The following is a 20938-nucleotide window of genomic DNA, read 5'->3' as shown; positions in this document are numbered from 1 at the left end:
TGTGTAATGTGTTTTGCTCCGTTCAGCCCTTGGTGTAATTTGATCGCAATTGCTTGCTTGATGATTATAACAATTTCCTTCTAAATAACAATTTAGTTTGGTTTGGGGAGAAGAAATTAAGCTTGTTATTTAGCAGTAATTTAATTCACAATTTTCAAAAACACAATCACTACAACTCAAGAATCGACTTTACACTTCCGCAAAGTTATAAGACTACTTTTGAACTACAAATTTTAAATTTCAGGATTAAATGATAATTTAAAACAAAATAGTTACATTTTCAGCAGATTATCACAGAAATGTATTTTTGTATAAAGAAGGACATGGATTGCAACAAACAGTGCAAATTTCTAATGTAGCCTATTGGTGGCAGTATTATTCAGTTTAAAGCATATTAGATAAAGTCACAAACTTACTGTATGGCATATGAGCCAAGACACAGAGCCTGATATTAAAAAGCCAGTTCAAAAGACCTGGATATCCTGTGACAGGGTTCCAGAGAACAGGTAGCAAGATACAGATCAACTACAAATAAGAACATTTTTACAGGCCAATGAAATTCTACGGTGTGTAGTGACAAGTATATAACTTTATACATGAAGACGTGCAAGACTTAGAAGATGAGTCTCTTTATGCAAAGACTTGTGGGTGCCTGGATTAAGCTGTTGTGCTGTCCAGTCATACTGTCTGATTTTGGGATTAGCTGGATGTAACACTCGGGTCAAAATGATCTGAGGGATCAATCAAAACTTGCACTCTTTTTCTTGCAACCCTTTAAATATCATTATGTTCAGTATGGAAAACGCTACCAAAGGATTTATATGTATATAGATTCATTGATTGAAAAGTATTTTCCAATCTAAAGATCAATAAACTTAAATAGAATGATTTTTAGATGTTATTGAATGAAACTATTTCAGCCTTCCTTATAGGATCAGAGAGAGAATTCCTAAGCTAAAGAACTGAAAAAGCAAATAGCTCCAAGGATGCTTATCTTACATGTATGTTAAGCTCCAGGTGATGACTTGGTATATTTGAAGATCCTGCTACTAAATCTGATGTTTAGTAGAAAACATGCTACTCGGTGGCGACTATAAACTACCACAAATGTTTAAGGAGAGGGAAGACATGCGAGTTTGATCCAGAGAAGGTCCATATTCTCCTAGCCAAATATTTTTTTCTGGAACACATACAAACTTGAAACATGAGAAATGGGGACAGTCAATACTCAATTTCCCAAAAGAAGCAACATACCTCAGGAAATGGAAACTTAAAACTGTGGGATAAAACAACTGCAATGACCAAATAAAAAATAGGCAACTGCCAGAACACAATGCAGCCACCACACAATGACATTACTGCATTATGAAACCGGACGATGTGTGAAAATCACACTGGAGGTCACTGACAGTAAATATGTTGTACATTGTTAGCGGATGCTTTATTTCAGCAATTCCCCTTAAACATTCTGACCTCTGGCTGAAAAAACATGGCACATGTCAACAGAGCTTCTGCATCTTCACCTGCTATTGGACAGCATGGAGGAGCTGTTAAAGCCTTTTTTCTCACAATAATGACTACAATCGCCGTGTGTGCGCACACACACAAGTAGAATTATAGAGATTAAAATAAAATCAGTTTCTTACAGAATAACAAACCTCTTAATATCTGTCGTCAACCCATACATCCATAAAAATCACTAGTTTTTCACAAAAAACCTACAAAGTTGTAAAATTTATTTACCAATGATTTACTTTTTAGTTCATATTTTAAAAATGTTAAAGATCCAAAAGGATCTGTATGCTACTCTCTACGACTGAAGTGTACCTTATGCGGAAATGAAGGTTTTTCCTCTGAAATCGCATGACATGCTTGTGACAGAAAGTCATCTGACTTTGTAAATGGCTGTGTTAGCTTTGTTTGCCAACAAACAATCGTGTTTTCTGATCCATACCTCATGTACTCGGACAAACAACATTTAACTACACTCCAGGCACAGTCAGGTTCCTGAAACTAGCCCTGAAGGGTTTATATACGTCTACTGGCATTATTAAATACTGTATGTGTGCCAAGTAAAAACCATAATCATTAAACATGAAATTGAGTATTGATTTCAATTTGCAGAGTCATATGCCAATTTTGATTAATTGTATTTCATATAGCAGCAATAAACAATAAAAAGTCCAACCTCACAATATATACTGTACATATATTTAGCAATTTTATCCTTCCTATGTTTGTTTGGTAGAATTACTTGCTGATCTCTTTTTAAAATAGTGTAACCACAGTGACAACTCAGCAATTTATGACAGCAATTTGCATTCTGAAATTTAGTAAGAAAATACTTTCATACATAACTGAGATAGATACATTTGTGATACACAAAAATAACTTTTAACATGTCTGTTTATATTTTTGCGAACATCTGAGAATCGTTTTTTAGTTCCAATTAATTTTAAATAGTTAATGTGAGCTTATGAGTGTGCCATCCTAGCAAAAGTCTAGCAACATGCACAAACAACTACCAATTTAGAGATTTACATTTGCATATTCAGCTCATGTGATTTTGTTTCTATCTTTGAGACAATTCCTTATTTTATGTATTTCAAGGAATGCTCTTCATAGAAGGGGAAGGTATAAACTCTTCACTACAGGTCCTGGCATTAAGATTTAAATATTGTGCATCAAACCTCTCTCAAAAAATGAATGAAAAAGTCAATGTTAAAAAAAGAACATGAAGACCATCACTGTGAGTTGTCTGTAGCCCTGACGTTCACTGTAGGGAGACCCAAACTGGCATTTAATGCAAGCTATTAACAGATGAAAAATGATTAATCAAAAATAATGTATTTTTTAATTTTTTAATTTGGTTGGTCCATTAAATCTGTATGACTGCAGGCATGTGCTTTTGGCTCACTTTGTGAAAGTCTTAAGACATGAGCATATGTATTAATTCAACTTTTAAAATAATAATAAGCTCTGTTGAATGCCCCGGTTTGTCACATCCTATGACATTCAATTCACTTTCACTTTTCTAATGTCAATTAATGGATGCTGGCAAGTAATGGCATTTAATGCTGCCTTTAAAAGCTGCATAGATTTTTATCAGTTCTTTAAGTTAAAAATAAAGTATTTTCGCCTGTTACTGAGCTCAATTTGGATTTAAAAGGGAAGAACCTCTTATTTATCCTATGACATACTGTATGCATTAGGAGGACCGATGTGTACTGTAAATTATATGAGGAGTGCTTCGGCCCTGTGTTGGCAACAGCAAACACGTAACCTGGTCTTCTAGATCATGACAAACAGAGAACGGGCAGCCACCAAAACAAATCCCAAATCATGTCCCCAAGCCTTGCAAGTCCACATTTTAGAAGGTATACAAGACCACCCAAATTTAGCAATCAGAATTCCTCCATTTAATAATTTAACAGATTGATCATACAAATCAAGGTATTCAACGGAAAGTGGCCAAACCACAGCTGCCTCTCTCTACCTGTAGACAGATCACAAGACACAAGAATGAGGCAGCAAGGCCAAACTCTAACACATCCTCCAATTACACAATGCCATAATATTTTATTGTGGAGACTGTGTGAAGGTCATGGGAGAGGTCCACTAAATGTGTTGTTAGCATTGTTAGCTATTGATATACTTCTGGAACTTCCTGTTGACATTTTGTGCTTCAGGTTCACTTTAGTCAACAAAAAGAAAAGCTCTGCATCCTCAGGGTAGGGGTGGAGTGGTGGTGGTGTTGGCGTGACTGCTCAGGGAAAGGTAAGAATGACAGACGCAGGTCTGTGCAGGTGTTGAGGGGGGAAAAAAAATGTCTTCCATAGTCAACACTGGTCTAAAGCACCTTCCATATTTGTTTGGAATGAAAAGAATGGTGTGAAACAAAGAGGGAAAACAATGAGCCTGGCCCAGAAACAGGACAGACGAAGTCAAGGAATTTCTAAGTCTGCCTTAAAACCTGTGTGCAAACTGTAGGAATCCTGCAGATTCAGGACCTGCTAAACTTTGCTCCTTTGAACAACTTATTGACCTCTAAAGGCATACCTTCAGAATGTAGAATTATTCTTATTTTTTAACTAAATAAAAGATGAAGGAAGCACAGCAATTCCCCTAACAATCCTCAAACAAACTCTTTACTGTTAGGGTGGACAAAGGGCGTTATTATTTTACACTTCTATCGCCATAAAACAGAAGCACACTTTTTGTTTGACGACACCCTTGTTAAACTACTACATACAGTATATTGAGTATGTAATGATACAGATGTATGAAGTGTTAACTGGTTGGACTATAACAGCTTTGTGAATATGTTCTGCTTGTGAAGTTACTAGGGGACGCAGTTTAGTCAGCATGTGAACTATTTTTGTCCATTATTCACTGTAGTATACAGAGTGAAGGCTCTTTCATTCAAAATTAACAGCCTCTTGCAGCAATTCTTCAAACCACCTTAAAAAAAAACAGGTGCTATAATATTTTAAGTCTGAGAAATAACCGACGCTGCTGAGTCGTACTTATGAAGACTGATAAACGTAGGCATTCATGTGCTTAATAATGGCTTCCCGTGTCAGAAAAATGTCTCGCCTTTCAAGTTTAGAGCTTTTGAAAAAGAAAAAAACAATATACATGGATCCAATGAAATAAACGTCAGATTTATGTCAAAGGAAATTAATCCATTGGGATACAGAGTGTGAGAAAAGGCATCATAAAGTTACTTGGACCCTTCTGACTGTTTTTTTTTATGTTACATAATCATGGACATGCCACAAGAGTTCAAGTTAATATCTCCTGATGCCTTGCTATTTTTATACAGTACAAAACACTAATGTTGGTAATGATGTCAGATGTGAACTGGAAAAATCATAAAATGTTATAGAACAGAGATGTTACAAGAAATGTTGGAAAAGAAGCCTGTGGTGTACAGAGGACTAATGCTACAGAAGAGATCCAGAAGTGTGTTTTGCATCAGGCAAAGTAGATTTTATAACCACGGCTCATTTGCATGGATGAAGCTACAGTAACATGCAAAAATGTCGTGTTTCTCTTGAAAATAAGAGATATGTCAAAGAAACGGGTAGTGGAAATAATGATTTAGACCATCAAGAAAACAGCAGATAACAGAAAACAGAAAAAACAGAAATATTTCTACAATTAATGCAAGACATTAAGAATTTGCAATTATTCTCTGCCAATGTGTGGTTTTTATGTTTATATACTGCCAGGGGTAAAAGAGCAATGCACATCATACTGTACATGCACAAAAAAGCCTAATTTCCAATTGGTTAGCATATGAAACCAGCCAGCAATTCACTAGAAAGCAATTAATAAGGTTGCTATGATGTGATATAACTGTGGCAAGGTAACACAGACCACTTTTTCTGTGAGGCAACATAATGAAGAAGTAATTTTTTCCATCTGTTCTCGTCATTGCTTTCAGGAGGGGTGGGCATTAAATAACCACAAATTACGAATTTTAGTTCCAGTCTATCATTTTTTAGAAGAAAAGCACTTGGCTAATAACAGTTCGAACACTTCTCTTGTTAGGTAAGTTATGTCTATAGAGAAATGTCCAAAAGCTAAAACCCATTTCACCGTCATTTTTCATTGTTTCCTCTAACTCTGAGCAAGGCCCTTAACCCCAACTGCTCCAGGGGCGCTGTACAGTGGCTGACCCAGCGCTCTGACCCCAAGCTTCTCTCCCCGCCTGTGTGTCTGTGTCTCATGGAGAGCAAGCTGGGTTATGCGAAAAGACGAATTCCTAATGCAAGAAATTGTATAGGGGTAATAAAGTGATGTTATGTTACTCTTGTACCGTTTCACAGAATGTGGATATTGCCAGTAAAACCAAGTCAGGTGGCAGAACCATTCTTCCGAACCTAAAATCTATATATCCTTTACAACAAAATGCAGAACCAAACGTGGTGCCACTTCCATTTGCTTTCTCATCAAATGAAGAAAGGGCTGACAAATTCCTAGGTACCCATTTATTTTTTGAATCTTTTTCTACAGTGTTGTATATCCATTGGCATTCTGCTGTGGCTGTGATGGAGCAGTTGGAATTAGAACAAGGGTTGTGACAAGTGGCATGGCAGCTGTTACCACATTCTCACCTGCAGGTCCAGCTGGGAAGTTCTTTAGGGAAGGTCTTTCCACCACTGTGTATGACTCCCCCACCACAAACACCTTGTACAGCACTGCGTTATGATTAATGAAGCTCTGGATCACACACGGTGGCTTGATGTCCTTCAGGTTCTCTTCGCTAAAAATGATCGCCATCTAGGAGAAAAAGCAGTGGCAAACTTAGTTCTTGTTTGATAAGAAGGTGTGGAAATCTGGATGAACTGAAGTGCAGCTCATCCCACACTAAAATGGCTTGAACAACAATGGCTATCTTTCTAAACCCTGGTTAATAACTAAGCCCCTGATTAATCACACACAGACAGGCATATCACAGTGCTCTTTATGATGTTTGAAGCTCAGGTTATGTGCTTTGGAAAGCAATAAAATGACATCACCAGCTTAACACACTTAATCATTAAAGACAGAACTGTTTCTAATTTGTTCCATTAAGTTATCCTGGTATAAATACCAATATTACAAAATACACCCCCTACAACATTTAGCCTGTGAAACTGTCGAAACAAAACTGGTACAGTACACAACGTGAAGGTGAGGCAACACAGATTCGTTATACTTAAACCAGTGAGCTTGAAGAAAAAAGAAAATATGAACACAGAGATACTACAAAATACCCATGAGCAATTAAACAAGCAGGGGCATATAGAGTAATTCAACAATATTAACAGAGACACAGCATTTGTCATGGGCTGCACCTAAAATAAAGAAATGGAAAGAAGAGTGTTTTCTCAGCTGACTGCAATGTCTCTCGAACTTTTATGACACACTTCAAGGAAAAAAAGCTCATTTCTGTTGAAGGTAATAGTAATGTGCTCTGAGACAAAATGAAGGTAACTGCATCTGATTACAGTTGAACAGTTCACCCCTGTCCTTAATATAAGCATTATATAATTGAGGATGATGTTGTATTTTTAAGGTCAAAATTCTTGCAGATAACATTTCCAACATGTTTTAAGTGTGAGCACCAAACAGTTAATGATATACTGCACAGCATGCAGTGAAAGAAAGAACATTTGAACTTTGAAGCTTGTACAGTAGGCATGAACTACCCGTCACATGGTTACAATGTAATGCAGGCAATTATGGTGTTAACTTCCTTCAGTTTCTCCTTTACAAAAACAATATAGAATGAAGCTGGAACAAAAATGGGAGATAAGCAAATAAAAAGGGCTATATAGAAACAAATGTGATAAAATTTACTAGATTTGAAATTTGTATGTGTCACAAGAACTCTTCTAAAGAGGACACCTGAAAGCTGCAAAATTATGACCAATGCAAGAGCACGATGTTCGGAGCTACAGAAATCTGTTCCATATCATGTGTTCTCAGCTCAGCAGATGCTGCTGGATTTTTTAAAATAAAAATCACGAGAACAACCCTGCTGTGGTTTTTTGTACTGTTCCTGCCGAGACTGGATTTCCAATAATGGTTTCCTCTTACCTCATGAGAATTGGTACCATGTGCTACTCTGGTTTTGCAGACTGTGATGGAAGAGAGAAAAGCAGAAGGTTATCATGGTAAAAATCAAAACAGCTCAATTAATTTCTGGCACAAACACAAAAAAGGCACATGGCCAAAACTGTTAGAACACATAGTGGCTCCTCATCGACAAGAGCTGTTGGCTTTTAATAACAAGTGTGAAGTGTTTTGTTCAGGGTTTCATCAAAAGTATGCAGACAGCTCCTGTCAAAATGATACATTAAAGGAAATAGGCACTTGGCCTTTCTTTCTTGTTTTATCTAATTTGATCTTTTGAGATATTCAATGTCCTTTTTAATCAGTTACAATACTCTCTCAACATCTCATTACTTATTTAAATCCTTCTAAAACACGGTCTTCTGTCTCTCTTAGTACATCTTTCTCTGTCACTGCAGGTGCTCCTCAGAACTCTATCCTAGGACCCCTGTTTTTGTAGCAACAACTGTACATCAGGGATTTCAAACCTGTGCTGGTTATTTGATTTAAATGTACTCCATGAGGACATACTGTAAATTACTGGAATACTAGGCTCAACCATAGCAAGATATTATTTGTAGAATCTTAGATTTTTGTTATTTTGTGATATAGTACCTTTCTTGAAAGATAATTAACAGTTATTGTATCCTAATTAGATATATTTAACAGAACTCATTACCTGCTAAGTAAGGGATGTTGTTTGCATTATTAATCACAATTATTTTAAATATAATAATTATTGTACAATATAAATCTCTGTTCTGTTGAAAATAATATTGGCAGGCCATCATGTTTCAATTAGTGGCAAAAATGAGTAACCATATACAGTTCACTCTTGGCTGCATAAAAGCTCCATTTACTGAGTTTTGTTACAACAAAGGAGGTTTTAGTACCTGTTTTTTATGTGCAAAGCCATTTATGAAACAATGACAGAGCTTCCTTTACTCCTTCAACTGATTTCTAACTTTGAACAGTCTCCTTATTTTAAGCCTCATGGCAGAAAAATGTGTTAAAATGTGTTAGGGGAAGCAATAGAAAGTGCTAAAAGAGCAATCGAAAGACATTTGGACTGCCTTGAACTAAGCTATGCATATTTCTAATTACATATTTTGTCTCGTTGACTACTCCACTAAGTTACATGGTCTAACTGCCATAAACATGTAATACTGTTTTTATTTTGACTATAAAAAATATTGGCATATTTTTTAGACCTCGGGAATATGTAATGTACAGTTAAGGGAATTAATTAATTGAAGGTGAAATTTCACATTACCTTCCATTTTTTATTTTAAAAAATACTTTTATAAACTGAAGGAAAGGTAATCTGGCAAACAACTGGTAAAGTGCAGATTGAAATGCCAGTTCTATGGGCTCTGGGTTCAACCTCACCTGTAAACTCTGCTTGAGGGACTAAAAAAAGACGTCATGCCTGGTGTCTTAAGAAGAAAGAAGCTGTTTGCTTTGTTTCCTAATTAGCAAGAGTTTAATTTTTTTAACCGAGAAACAGCATCAAACTATTCATCTGTGAGGCGAGGGGAGGAAAAGTTCCCTACTTACTGAAGGGGAATGTGAGACCATGCTTCTTGATCTGCTTCAGAGTGTCAGTCCCACAGTCACTGTTCAACACCAGGAAGGGAGGAGAGCAGATCCTATGATCTGTGAAGCCAAGCAGAGAGAAAGCAACTGACTTGTTACATGTAAAATATAAATTTTTGATTTAAGTTCTGAGATTCTGCTGTAAGGCTCCCTAAATTCTACAACATTAAATTTTGAATTCTGTTTTTGAACTGCAGGTGCAGATCTGTGGTTATTGCTCATTCTTTAAGCATGTTCTCTCCCAGCTGCAGGAGACTGCATTGTCACATTATATCCTTGTGTTATAAATGGGGGTTAAGACAATAGTAAGTGTCAGAAAATAACCAAGCAGATTACTCTTGAAACTAAATTAAATAATCATAACCCCCAAATTGTAAAGATTTTGCTAAGAATACATCAGAGTGGTTGTTATAATTAGAGGCCCCTTTGATCTCGGAACAGCTGTTGTGAAAAGAAATGATAAATCAGGCACATTGAGTTAATTGACTATTTTTTTTAAATAATGACACAACATGAACTAATCAACACACACAACATACAAGTTACACCATTTACAAATAAGGCATCTCAAAGGTTTTGGTCATGAACCAGAAATCCCCTGACTGCAACCAAGTGTTTGCATCCTATATCCTATTCAATAATTGACCCAAACGGAGATAAACCTACTTTCACTTAACATAATACAACCTACAGTTCAATCTCTCTCTACATAAACCCAAATGCTACAAAATAAATGGAAAACCTATGCCCCTATTCTAAAAATTCACTCACTAACCAAGGGAGGCTGTTTGTTACCTAGAGATTCTCTTTAGAAACCATCAGCAAACACTGACAAGTTTTGAGTTGTATTAAATCTTATTTTTATTCTGAAGGGTACATATGTTCTTCCACAAAAAAAGATGTATGTGTCTTCCACAAACCTTCATGGTTTGTTTGGTAATATTTCACATGAACCACCTAGCAATAATACACAGCATACCAGTACTGACAGTCTAAACATGAGCTCCCTATTCTTGGTTTTGTACGACCACTGAGTCCGTGGGTTTCCACAGCTCTTAAAAACCTGAAACGTCTTATTACTGACTTAATCAGACCTATTTAACAACTTCTCCCAGCTTTTCAGATGCTGTAAAGAGACTTGCAAAACCTGCAAACAAACTAGATTTAAATGGGAATACCAAGTTACGTAAAAAAGCTGATATGATCAAGTTACGGAAGAGGAGGTTAGTGGCCTGGGTTCCATCTTCATGTTGGCAATGTAATGTATTTTTTTACATTTTTTAGTGAAAATATTGGAAGTATACAAAGGAATACAGAACTAGAAGATAAGAAACGTTATTGTCCCCTAGGGGAAAAGTTTCATGGACACACGTTTCCTCTGTTCATCTGAATATATCAGAAAATATTACACATCACATTTATTGCACACGCAAAACTCCTTACAAAGAAATACAATTACTATGCGAATGCGAAATATGGGATTGGTTTTTCCTACTGCTATAGCTGAAACTCATCAATTAAATTTCAATTTGAATCTGTCTGCTCCAAACACCACAAATACACTTTGATGATTTGGTAACGGCAAGCAGTAAGATAACCTGCCCTTGTAGATACTGAAAGATAAAAGAAGGCAACAGATTCCATGTGGGTCATGGGATCTGACTTCCTGACTTTGCTGGCTTGAGTTTGGTCTGAGACTTTGGTTTTAGGTTCCTTCAAAGGCACCTGGCCAAAAGCGGACAAGAGTAGAGTAGGCTTGGCTTGAGTCAGACATTGTATCCTTGGCTTGAAAGACAAAAAAGGCAGGTCCTTTATTGAGACAGTGTCTCAAAAAGACACAGAATAAGAATCTGTGTCTCACAGACTGTGGAGAGTCTGTGCAGTAGCAGGGCTGACAGAGAAAGCCTCACCAGCCCTGCAGTTAATGCTGATCCCACAATATCCACCTTAACAACTCACAGTGTCAATAGATTTAAATGACTCATCAGCATTCCATTTGCAGGAAGCTGTGCACAGTTCTCCTCCCCACCCATGATGGTACAAGGGTTGGAGAAGTCAGTTCAGATGATTTACAGTCAGCAATTTCAAATTGGGAGGGTAACAAAAAAAAAACCTTGAGAATCAACAATCGCTGACCAGTGTGTAATGTAAGTAGATTGTTCATGATAACAGGTGTGCAGTGCAAGAGGAAACAGATTGCAGTAAATAGCTTGTTCTTATTTTGCGAGATGTCTGCTTAATATTCACTTTGAATTACCAACCATTTGTTATTCCAGTAGTTTCATTAAGTCTTTTTACTTCTGACCATTTGATCTTTTTATCTCCATGCTTCCAGCTTATAGAAAATGCTTCCAGCTGTATGCTGTCTCGGGGTCAAGAACGTTGTTCTATATTCAGATTAAATTCAACTTCCATTTTATTCTGCACCCAAGATTAACCTTCTCTCTTGATGTGATTTGTACACACTGATAATCCCTTCTGTCATGTTTAATATTTGTATTTAACTCGACATCCTTAACATCCCATGCAGTCACAAAAAACAACAAAATGCAGCCGCTAGCCATCCTTTCTGGCAGAGAGCCAAGGATATGGTTTTTACGTCACTCATAATCTGTTCTATATCAAGATCTCCTTGTGAAATATTGCAAGGCACATTTCCAAACCAAAGAAGGGTCAGATTTAGCAACCTGACTATTTTGTTTCTTTAAAAAAAAACACGGCATGTTAAATATATAGAAGTCAACTGGGTTTTTCAGGAACAGAGCGAAATGCTACTCATTTTCTTAAAATGCTCAGTTTTCTGACAAAACTGGGAGATTTTTCCCTACTTTAGATACCCCGATCTTGAACACTAGGTATATCTTAGAAATAATTTAAGGTGTCAATGTTTTTTATTCTGTCATCATTCACAAGTTACCTTTTGATTGCAGAATTTGAAATATAATTATGAAACTACATCAAAATTATTAAAAGGCAATTTATATTTTCTGAATAACAGCGCTCGTAAGTACAGTAACTTCACAAATAGTTACTTACAGTAACACTTCTTACAGAAAGAATGCTTATTACATTGAAGATAAGAATACTGTTAAAACTTAATACTGTTAAAAGTAAAGGACTTTGTTAAGAAATCAGAACAACATGCTCGTTCTTTAAAATGTCTTCATATAAGATTTTCTGTAAGTAATAAAAAAAAACTCTCTAATGAGTGAGAACATCCCTGTTCTTGAGTCACTTAGAATTTGTAGCACCTTTATTGATCTGGACGTGGATGTACAAGCATTTTGAAGGTCCAGGCAAGTTTTCAACACTAAAAAGGCACAGAAATAGCAGATGTGGGTTTGTGCTGCACCAGTGTGAGTGAGAAAAGTGGATGTCTAAAACACCACATCCACTGTACTATTGATGATCACAGCCCTGTGGCATGATCCTCCCACTACTTTAGGTTTGCTTATGATATATACTGTACTCACTGACCAAAGCAACTAAGGAACAATGACTAATGTATTTAGCCTCTGCAGGAAAAACAGCTTGAATGGCACACTACATTTATTTTCCAAAATTTTGAAATGTACACAATCTAATCCTTTAGCAGGGTGTTCAGATGAAGGGAATGGTCATTGGAACTGAACACATTCACCTCAGTGACATTTGTGGTTTGTTCTGGAGAGAAAATATGACCATAGCTAATCTCATGATTTTCAAGTCAACCGTGCATTCATTACCTGTCACAGAGAGAGACTACTCATTAGACTGGAAGTTCCTAGGCATACTTGGTATTTGTTGGGGTATACCGTATGGTCTGTTTACAAAAGTTGTAATTCTGTTTCCCTATTTCTTGGGATCAGTCTTAAGATCCTTCCATTATGACCTACAATTAAAACCAAAAGAGCACAAACAGCTTAGATAATCTTTTCACACCCCATTCCAATACCGATATTGCACGTGAAAGTACATGTAAATTGTTTACATTCATTTCCACTGCTCCTTGGATTAATAAAGCAATCAGTCATAGAGTTACATGTATACCTGAGCCATGCACCTTTCAGGCCTGACCTCACCACTACATAAAGCCCAGTGAACAGACAAAAAGCCTGTCATTTCTCACAAGAGCGTACTGTATAGAAAAGTTATAGCCAAGTAAATGGAAATAGAGTACGTGTGGATAGGTCAGCCAAGGTTCAGTATTTTAAAGGGTAAAGTGGCATAAGTCTTAATCACACTTAATCAATTCCATCTGTAATACACTTTCTTATTTTTTATATTCTTCTGTTAAAAGTTACAATAGAAGTATTATTTTAATGATTAACTAAACCTGACTTAACTAAAACTAACTAAACCTGCACATGTCACACATAGCACCATTTAAATATTTACTTAAGCAAAACTCAAGTAAGGAAATAGTCCTTCTGTTTTATGTGCATTATTGAAGGAGAGAAATCAATATATCTAAATTAGTGGCTAAAGAAATTCCTCATCACTGAGGTCAACTAAGATTTGGCCTGAGCCCTTCCCTTTCAGTCTTACAAGGGCTTCCTGAAACTGCCCGATATAGATTACTGTATGTTTACCAGACCTTGATGTGAGAAAGTTAAGTGCTAAACCATTTTTTATAGTGGCGAACATTTTGTAGAAACAGTTTCTAAACTGCTCTGATTGTTCCAACTTCCTTAAGCAGGGATCTGGTTACTGTCCACTGTTAAGTTCTTTCTGGGACTTCAATACGAGGCCTCCTGCCCACCTTCTTTCATAACACACTAGGTGACTTAAATCATCCTTGGATGTCAGTTTAATTAAACTTGGCATTTCACATTTGAGCTGCCTATGACATTTCAGTAGAAATGAGTCAGTAATTTAATTACTTTCAGGTGAATTTGTGATTCTAACTCATTCAGGACAGACTATGGAACTAATACCATTAAGGAGTATATTTACATCTGAAAAGGCTCAAATAACATAAAACAGATAATTTTATAAACCTGTATTATGTACATTGTGCAAGGGATTTTTCTTAGTAATTACAATGCATAAATCCTCACTTAGTGTGTTCAGTATTGGTCTCCATACCTAAAAAGTGGCCAAAGAAGAGCAACAATACTTTAAAAAAGGTGCCGTCCTTTGGATGAGACAAAAAACTGAGGTCCTAACTGTCTCTGGGCATTAAAAATCCCAGAGCCTTTCTCAAAAATGTAGGGGTGTTCTCCTGGTATCTGGTCTTTACCAATCATGGCCTCCTAATAATCCCCATCTATGAACTGGCTTCATCACTCTGTTCTCCTCCCCACTGATAGTTGATGTGTGGTTTGGCTGGCGTCTTATCTTCCAGGTGGGGGCTACACATTAGTGGTTTGGAGGGGAGTCCCCATTGCCGGTAAAGATCATTTACTGTAATGTCCAGGTAAGCGCTACATAAGTGTAAGGAATTGTTATTTCTCACTTAGAGAAATAGAGAAACAGGCATGAGGTCTCGAATGAAAACAAGTGAATAAAAGTCAATTCATTTAGGACAGAGAAAAAGAACTGCTTGTTTGCATAAAGAGGTGTGTATTCTGAACAGGCTTTTTAACCTAGGTGGCTGAGGTCGACAGCTAGGGAAAATTCTAGGTTCTTTATGTTCACTTTCTCTTTTTGCTCTTTAATTTTATGTGATCTTCCTTTCTCCTAGATATCCATGCTGGCGCTCCGTGCTTGAGATGAATGTGAAAGATGGGGCTTACAGGCTTGAGCAAAAACAAACTCACAAACTAGAAAATCCTGTTAACAAGGGCAAGAAATTTACTTACCAAACCCCCCCTTTTCATGGGCTCATTTCCAAAATTAAGAGTTCTAATAAAAACAGTTCAGAAAACAGTGTGTTATTTAATGTATTACCCAACCAAATTCACTTTTAGCATCCGACACAATGGTGATGAAGCTGGTGAGGCCAGATTACCTTTCTGAGGCAGTCAATCCAATCTTGCCCCACCCCCGTGCAAGAGAACTGAAAGCTTTCTTGTTCATGTCGCTGCTTAGCTTTTCCAGCATCCCCAACATAAGACAAACCTGACCTGGCCAAGGTTACAGAACACAACTCGTATTAGCATAAAGTCTAAATAAAACAAGAACCCTTCAGCAAAACATCAACTGCACATGAACAAAAGAACATTAACAGAACTGGTGTGCAGAGACATGTTGATTAGTAGGACAGGACACACCAAAAACAGCTACTGAAAAAACTTGATTCAATATATTAAAAAGTTAAGAAACCCCATTTGATTAAATCTTATACACTTTATTTATTTGCTTCTGACTAAGGGACAAGGTTTGGTTAAATAAAGATAAAATTTGTAAGCAGAATGCTACAGAAACAAGAATACTTAAAACCCATTACTACCCACTGACTCAATTTGTAAGCAGTTCTTCTCATAAAATAGTTAATTATGGGCTGCACTATATGGTACTGTAGTTGTTCAGGTTTTGTACAGAATTTATCGGTGGATATGGCTGGCCTGCGTAACACAGCTCTTTATAAGAATGCACAACAGCTTGACAGCTTCTTGTTGGTGTCAACACAAAGTATGTGATTATTATCTCTTGAAAACCATAGAGCTATGCCTGCATTTTATACGCTTAGACCATTTTCATAGGGTGTTAGTGCTATTGCACTGGGTTGTTTCCTTCCTTTTTTACATCTATTTTGACACATACCTGAGGTTTTTTAAAAAGGTGCCATTAGTAGACAGACATGAACAGATCAAAACATACCTTTAAAAAATGAATAAATCCAAGACAGAAACTACTGTAAGTTAGCTATGCCACTTTTCTGCTGTGGCCAAAATCTGGATGTTCATTGGATGGGCAATTTTCCCCAAAGTTATATTAGTTGAAAAGCATGTCTCTTATGGTACAATCTTAAAAACATCTATGTCATATAGTCATTGTGTTTTACTTTGTAGATGGTGAACAGGAAGTGAAACTAGATCATACAGAACATACAGTTTTGTGATACATCAGTCAAAACAGCCAGAACTCCACTGTTTTGACAGTGGTCAAATCATGCATTTGAGATACTCCAAGACACTGATAAAGTCAACCCAGTGGACATCTTCAGAATCAATAATAAAACATTAACCAAAGAGAGAAGATCTTTAAGACTACTGTTTAGAACCCTACTAAGCACTACAATTGCTGACTAACATCTGATTAGGTCAGTGATTTTGCTGATCTTAAGTCTGAATCTGCTTCTCATGTTTTGAAGCTTTTTAAAATGTGTTATTTAAAATCTGTTCACAATAGTGAATTAACTGCTGTGGTTTATCAACAGCTTTGGAAAAGACACCAGGCACTGTTTAAACCAAGGGAAGATTCTTAAAACGTCTTGCTGTTGGGAGATCGATGAAGTGTAGGTTGGCTTTCCGTGAAACAGCGGAAAATGTCACTGTGAAAGGAAGCTTACTGGTACATGTAAACATTTTGCAGCCTGATCCTCTACAGGGCAGGCTCTAATGTGATTCACCTTCCCAATCGCTCAAAGCTTCTGCTTGCACTTTCCAAGTCACTGTTACACATTGCTGTACATACAGTAGGCAAGAGTTGATTTTTTGTGTCTACAAGACTTCCATAGATTATGACACTCAGTCTCAAGTTCACGTAATGCCATTACTAGTGCCAGACAATAGGGGTGTATAATACACAGTGTAGCATCACATTTCAAATGCCACAATACAGAGTAATTCGGGAGGAAAAGTACAATGCTCATTGTTATCGTTTTAATCTGGTTCTCTCCTTTCCTTCTTCTGACCGAACAGAAAAGATCTCACCTGCTCACAGGACCAACCTTCTTGTGAAGGGATAAAACGCTAATCTTAACGAAAAATATCAGTTTTAGTGATGAGTTCTTTCATCATGGAACACAGAATTTTAGCAAGAACAACCGTGATTGGAGTTTAAGAGATCTGTTTGTTAAAGAGAAAAAAATGTTTAAATACAAATGGTGTTTTTACCCAAAAAACACATTTCTGGGAATTTTCTCTCCGGTGGTGCCTTTAGTTTTTAACCAAGGGGGCTTCTTTTTCAGTAGGTAACCAATTCCAAAAACACTTTTCCCCATAAAGATGTTTTTAAACAAACTAGCATGACATATAGCTAAGGGACTCAGACTCTAATTTCACAGAGGGCCCTGGCCTCTGTTTTTTGTTCTAACCCAAGAACCTTATATATAAATAAATGATATTTTCTTAAGATATATATAGGACTTTTCTTAGGGTATTTTACAGTTGATTCATCAAACTTTCACCTCCTTAAAGTTACAGTTTCCATAACACTTGCCTGAGCCTGATAAGAAAAATGTATGCAATGGGACAGATAGCTCACACCAGACTCCATGTTTGCCAGAAACAGAATAATATTGCAATATGAGAAAAAAGGAAGTAAAAGGCAAAGTCCATGTTCATGTGTTAAATGAAGACATCGATTTAGCCTACTGCTCAAAACCGGATTGCCCAACTGCAAAGAATCAATCTCTGTATGACAAACCCTGTCTAAACAATGTAAGATTGACCAGACATCTTGGAGCCTGTTAAGACAGTTATGTGAAATTTTTAAGCTCTCCTTATCATTTGGTTTATAATTGGAATAATCTTTATGTAAAGGAGAAATAATAATTAGGTATGGACTGCCAGTGCACATTCAAACTACAAATTTTCATTATTCATTTTTGATCATATGACAAGCCTTGAAATTAATATAAGTCAATTCAGTTTGATTAAACTGATAATTAATTGATTACTTATCTGTAATTGAAACATGGCTGACAGGCAAGACTAATTAGTTGTTCCCAAGCCCTTTTGTCTCTCATGTCATTCTTCTGATAACCTAATTCAATGTGGCTTTGCACTTTTGGTGATTTTTGTGATGTCTCAAAAGATTTCCTGAGATATATTTTAAGCACAAATTATTCACATCTACACGGTCAGCAATACAAAACTGCAATGGTTAAAATTTTAAGGATTTTCTAAAAAGAATATAAACGGGAAGGAAGCATTATTCTTATCACTTAAGACACAGAGTACTTAAAAAAATTCAATTAAGACTTGATAAAAGGGGACATAGTTTGAAATAAAAAGCGCAAACATTTACACCTAAGAATATCAATGCCACTTGGACACAAGGTGAGGACTTATTAAACTCAGATTGATCACCTGGACAAAGCAGTCTGATAATGAAAGACCCAAAATACCTGTTGAGTCGAGGTTACATCAATGATTATGACTCAAAGAGTATCAGGTGATGTACAGTATATGTTAGGATAGTGTGCAAGTGCCAAACAGGTCATATTCTATCTCTAAATCCAGTTTAGATCAAACAGCCTTATGTCAAAAACAAATAATGTCCTGTGTAGCAAGGTATTTCTGTGAAAGGTCAAACAAGCTCGGCAATGGACCTTTTGTACACCTTCAAATGGAACACTAGGAAGGATACCACTACAGATGATTCTTTAAAACAGTATCTAAAACAATTTTTGATAAGTGGCCACTTAACAGGCATGGTTATCTTCCTTTTCAGAATGTACCCTAAAAACATTGAGGGTCTTGACCAATGTATTTTTAAAAAGGGTTTCAACAATAAGACAGTCTAAGCCTAAATAACATCCATTATGTTTCATTTTAAAATTCATAACTTTACTGATATTTCATGTTAGCATGTTAACATAAGAGTCTGTCCCAAAAAGCTACTTCAACACACACAGTATCTGTTACTGCACTTCAGAAATAGTTCCAAGAATCTTATTTTTGGTGGTTCCCTGCTACCCACAATAATTGTTAATGAAGTGCAAAATAATCACCACAGGTCTTAGGATGCCAAGAGAAACCTACTGTACATACCTGAAAATGAGGTAGATAATGACACACCTAGAAACATACTGTACAATCTATAACCCATCCTGTGTCACAGAGACACTGATGTAGTTAAAACAGTACATTGTTCCTGTTGCTAAGGAGGTTTCAGTTTTATCTACTTACTATCCTCGATCTATGACAGTTCAAAATATTAACGAACGCTTGGGCCACAAGGAAAAAAAGTCCAACAATTCCATGTTTGTACACAAGTGGTTGCATAGGATGACACTGTCGTCCATAGTGACATACACAACAAATAAACCCAACTAGTCCACACCCCACAGGAGGACTGCTAACAATCACAACGAGAATATAATTTATTAGTGGTCAGGAAGACTCTCCTGCCCAGCCTCATTAGGGCTTGGAGACCATGTATTGCTTAGGATTTGTTTGAAAAGTAAGAAGAAATTGGAGGGCAAACAGTGCATTCAGTCATCTGCCTGTGCCGCCTCAGGAGACAGCCCTGACAGAAGGCCGTCAAGAAGGAGAATCAGACCTTGGTCACTGCTACTGGAAAATGTCCCCTGTTGAGTTTAAACATGACCCAGGGTGTTTATAGCACGCCGTGAGCTGCCACGACCTTCCTGTCATTCATTTTGTCACCTCTCACCAAGTCTGTCCAACTTTTCACAACTACTAATTGTCAAAGCACAGCAATTAATGTAAACTTGACAGATCAAAACCAAATACAAGCATCCTGCGTAGCAGGGTATTTTTGTGAAAAGACAAGGTTATCACAAGAACTTGGAAGTGCTTAAGGAGTTGTCGAAGTCTTAGAGGGCTTACTATGAAGATGATAATCTACGAACAATCATACAAGGTGGCTTTTACTGGTTTAACAAAACTGAATTTTATTCAGGCCTTCAATTGGCAGCACTTTTTTTTTTTAAGTACTGGGGGGCCCTGGAGGCACACGCTGCAGCCTCGCTGTTGGAAAGACAGTGCTCCCTTCTATTTTCACACTAATTGGAAAGAAATTTCATAGAGTCCATGGTTCATTAGTTCTCCTGCCAGCAGTTAGACTACTTAAAAATGTATTAATGGCTTCGTATGTTTTGGTTATTTTCATGATTTCCACGTATTTTAAACTACTAAACTCTGTTTTGTTAAAATAAAAAGGGGAACTATGACAATTAGAGAGTCTGCACATTCTTTTTTTGTGAAGTCACTCTCCTCTCCTGCCTGCATGTCTTTGATTATCAGGTATCAACTCCCATGAAGCTACAGTGCAATGTGGATAGAAGCCTGTCAACTCTATAAAGTTAACCCACTCCTGACAATTGGCTTTTGTTCTTGTTAAAGGACATGAGAATTGCCAGACCCCAGCAGAGCAGCGACAGCTCCAACTCTTTGCTACTTCAAGCAGTAGAGGCAAGTGCAAGCTTGGCTGCTATAAGTGAATGAGTCCATAGAGGGCTTATGAGTGAAACCACAGATAAAATGTTTTTATGGCGGTTATAAAAACCTCTCCCCTTTGCTCAGTTGACTACTAGCACAGACAGCTACAAGACCCATTCTGAGTCAAAATTTACTGTATTTTCACAGACCACCCATGGTGGCTGTCCATTGACATGTGGGCCACTCTTGACTCTCGTGATTACTTCATACAGACTGTGGGCCAGGAATGTGCTCATATCCTGCAGGCTAGAATGTTGATCTCACAGAATGCATAATGGTAAGTATCATACTGCTGTACGTAACGGCATCACCACAATACATCTACCTTTTTTTATTAATCGGCCAATGCTTTGTATGGTTCCCAAAGAGTAAAACAGTTTTTTCCCCCAAACATGGTTAATGTACCTAATGTACTTGTGTTTGCAGTTTTTTTGGCGATGCCTCGATAAAATGCAAATTCA

General features: G+C 36.9%; 1 protein-coding gene across 5 annotated transcripts in view; it reads right to left on the bottom strand.

The window, feature by feature from the left end:
* The window catches only part of itpk1a (inositol-tetrakisphosphate 1-kinase a), a 104170-nt gene that overhangs the window by 6547 nt on the left and 76685 nt on the right, over positions 1-20938 (bottom strand). For all 5 annotated transcript variants that reach the window (XM_015351009.2, XM_015351007.2, XM_015351010.2 and 2 more), the window contains 3 exons: positions 9163-9261; positions 7591-7631; positions 6123-6288 (listed from right to left, as the gene is read on the bottom strand). In XM_015351009.2, the coding sequence (XP_015206495.1) occupies positions 6123-6288; positions 7591-7631; positions 9163-9261 (306 nt within the window). The remainder of the gene's footprint in view (positions 1-6122; positions 6289-7590; positions 7632-9162; positions 9262-20938) is intronic.

The sequence above is a fragment of the Lepisosteus oculatus genome, chromosome 8 (genome assembly GCF_040954835.1).
Source record: "Lepisosteus oculatus isolate fLepOcu1 chromosome 8, fLepOcu1.hap2, whole genome shotgun sequence".
Taxonomy (NCBI): domain Eukaryota; kingdom Metazoa; phylum Chordata; class Actinopteri; order Semionotiformes; family Lepisosteidae; genus Lepisosteus; species Lepisosteus oculatus.
Note: the sequence above shows the minus strand (reverse complement) of the source record. Positions and strands in the feature narration are given on the sequence as shown.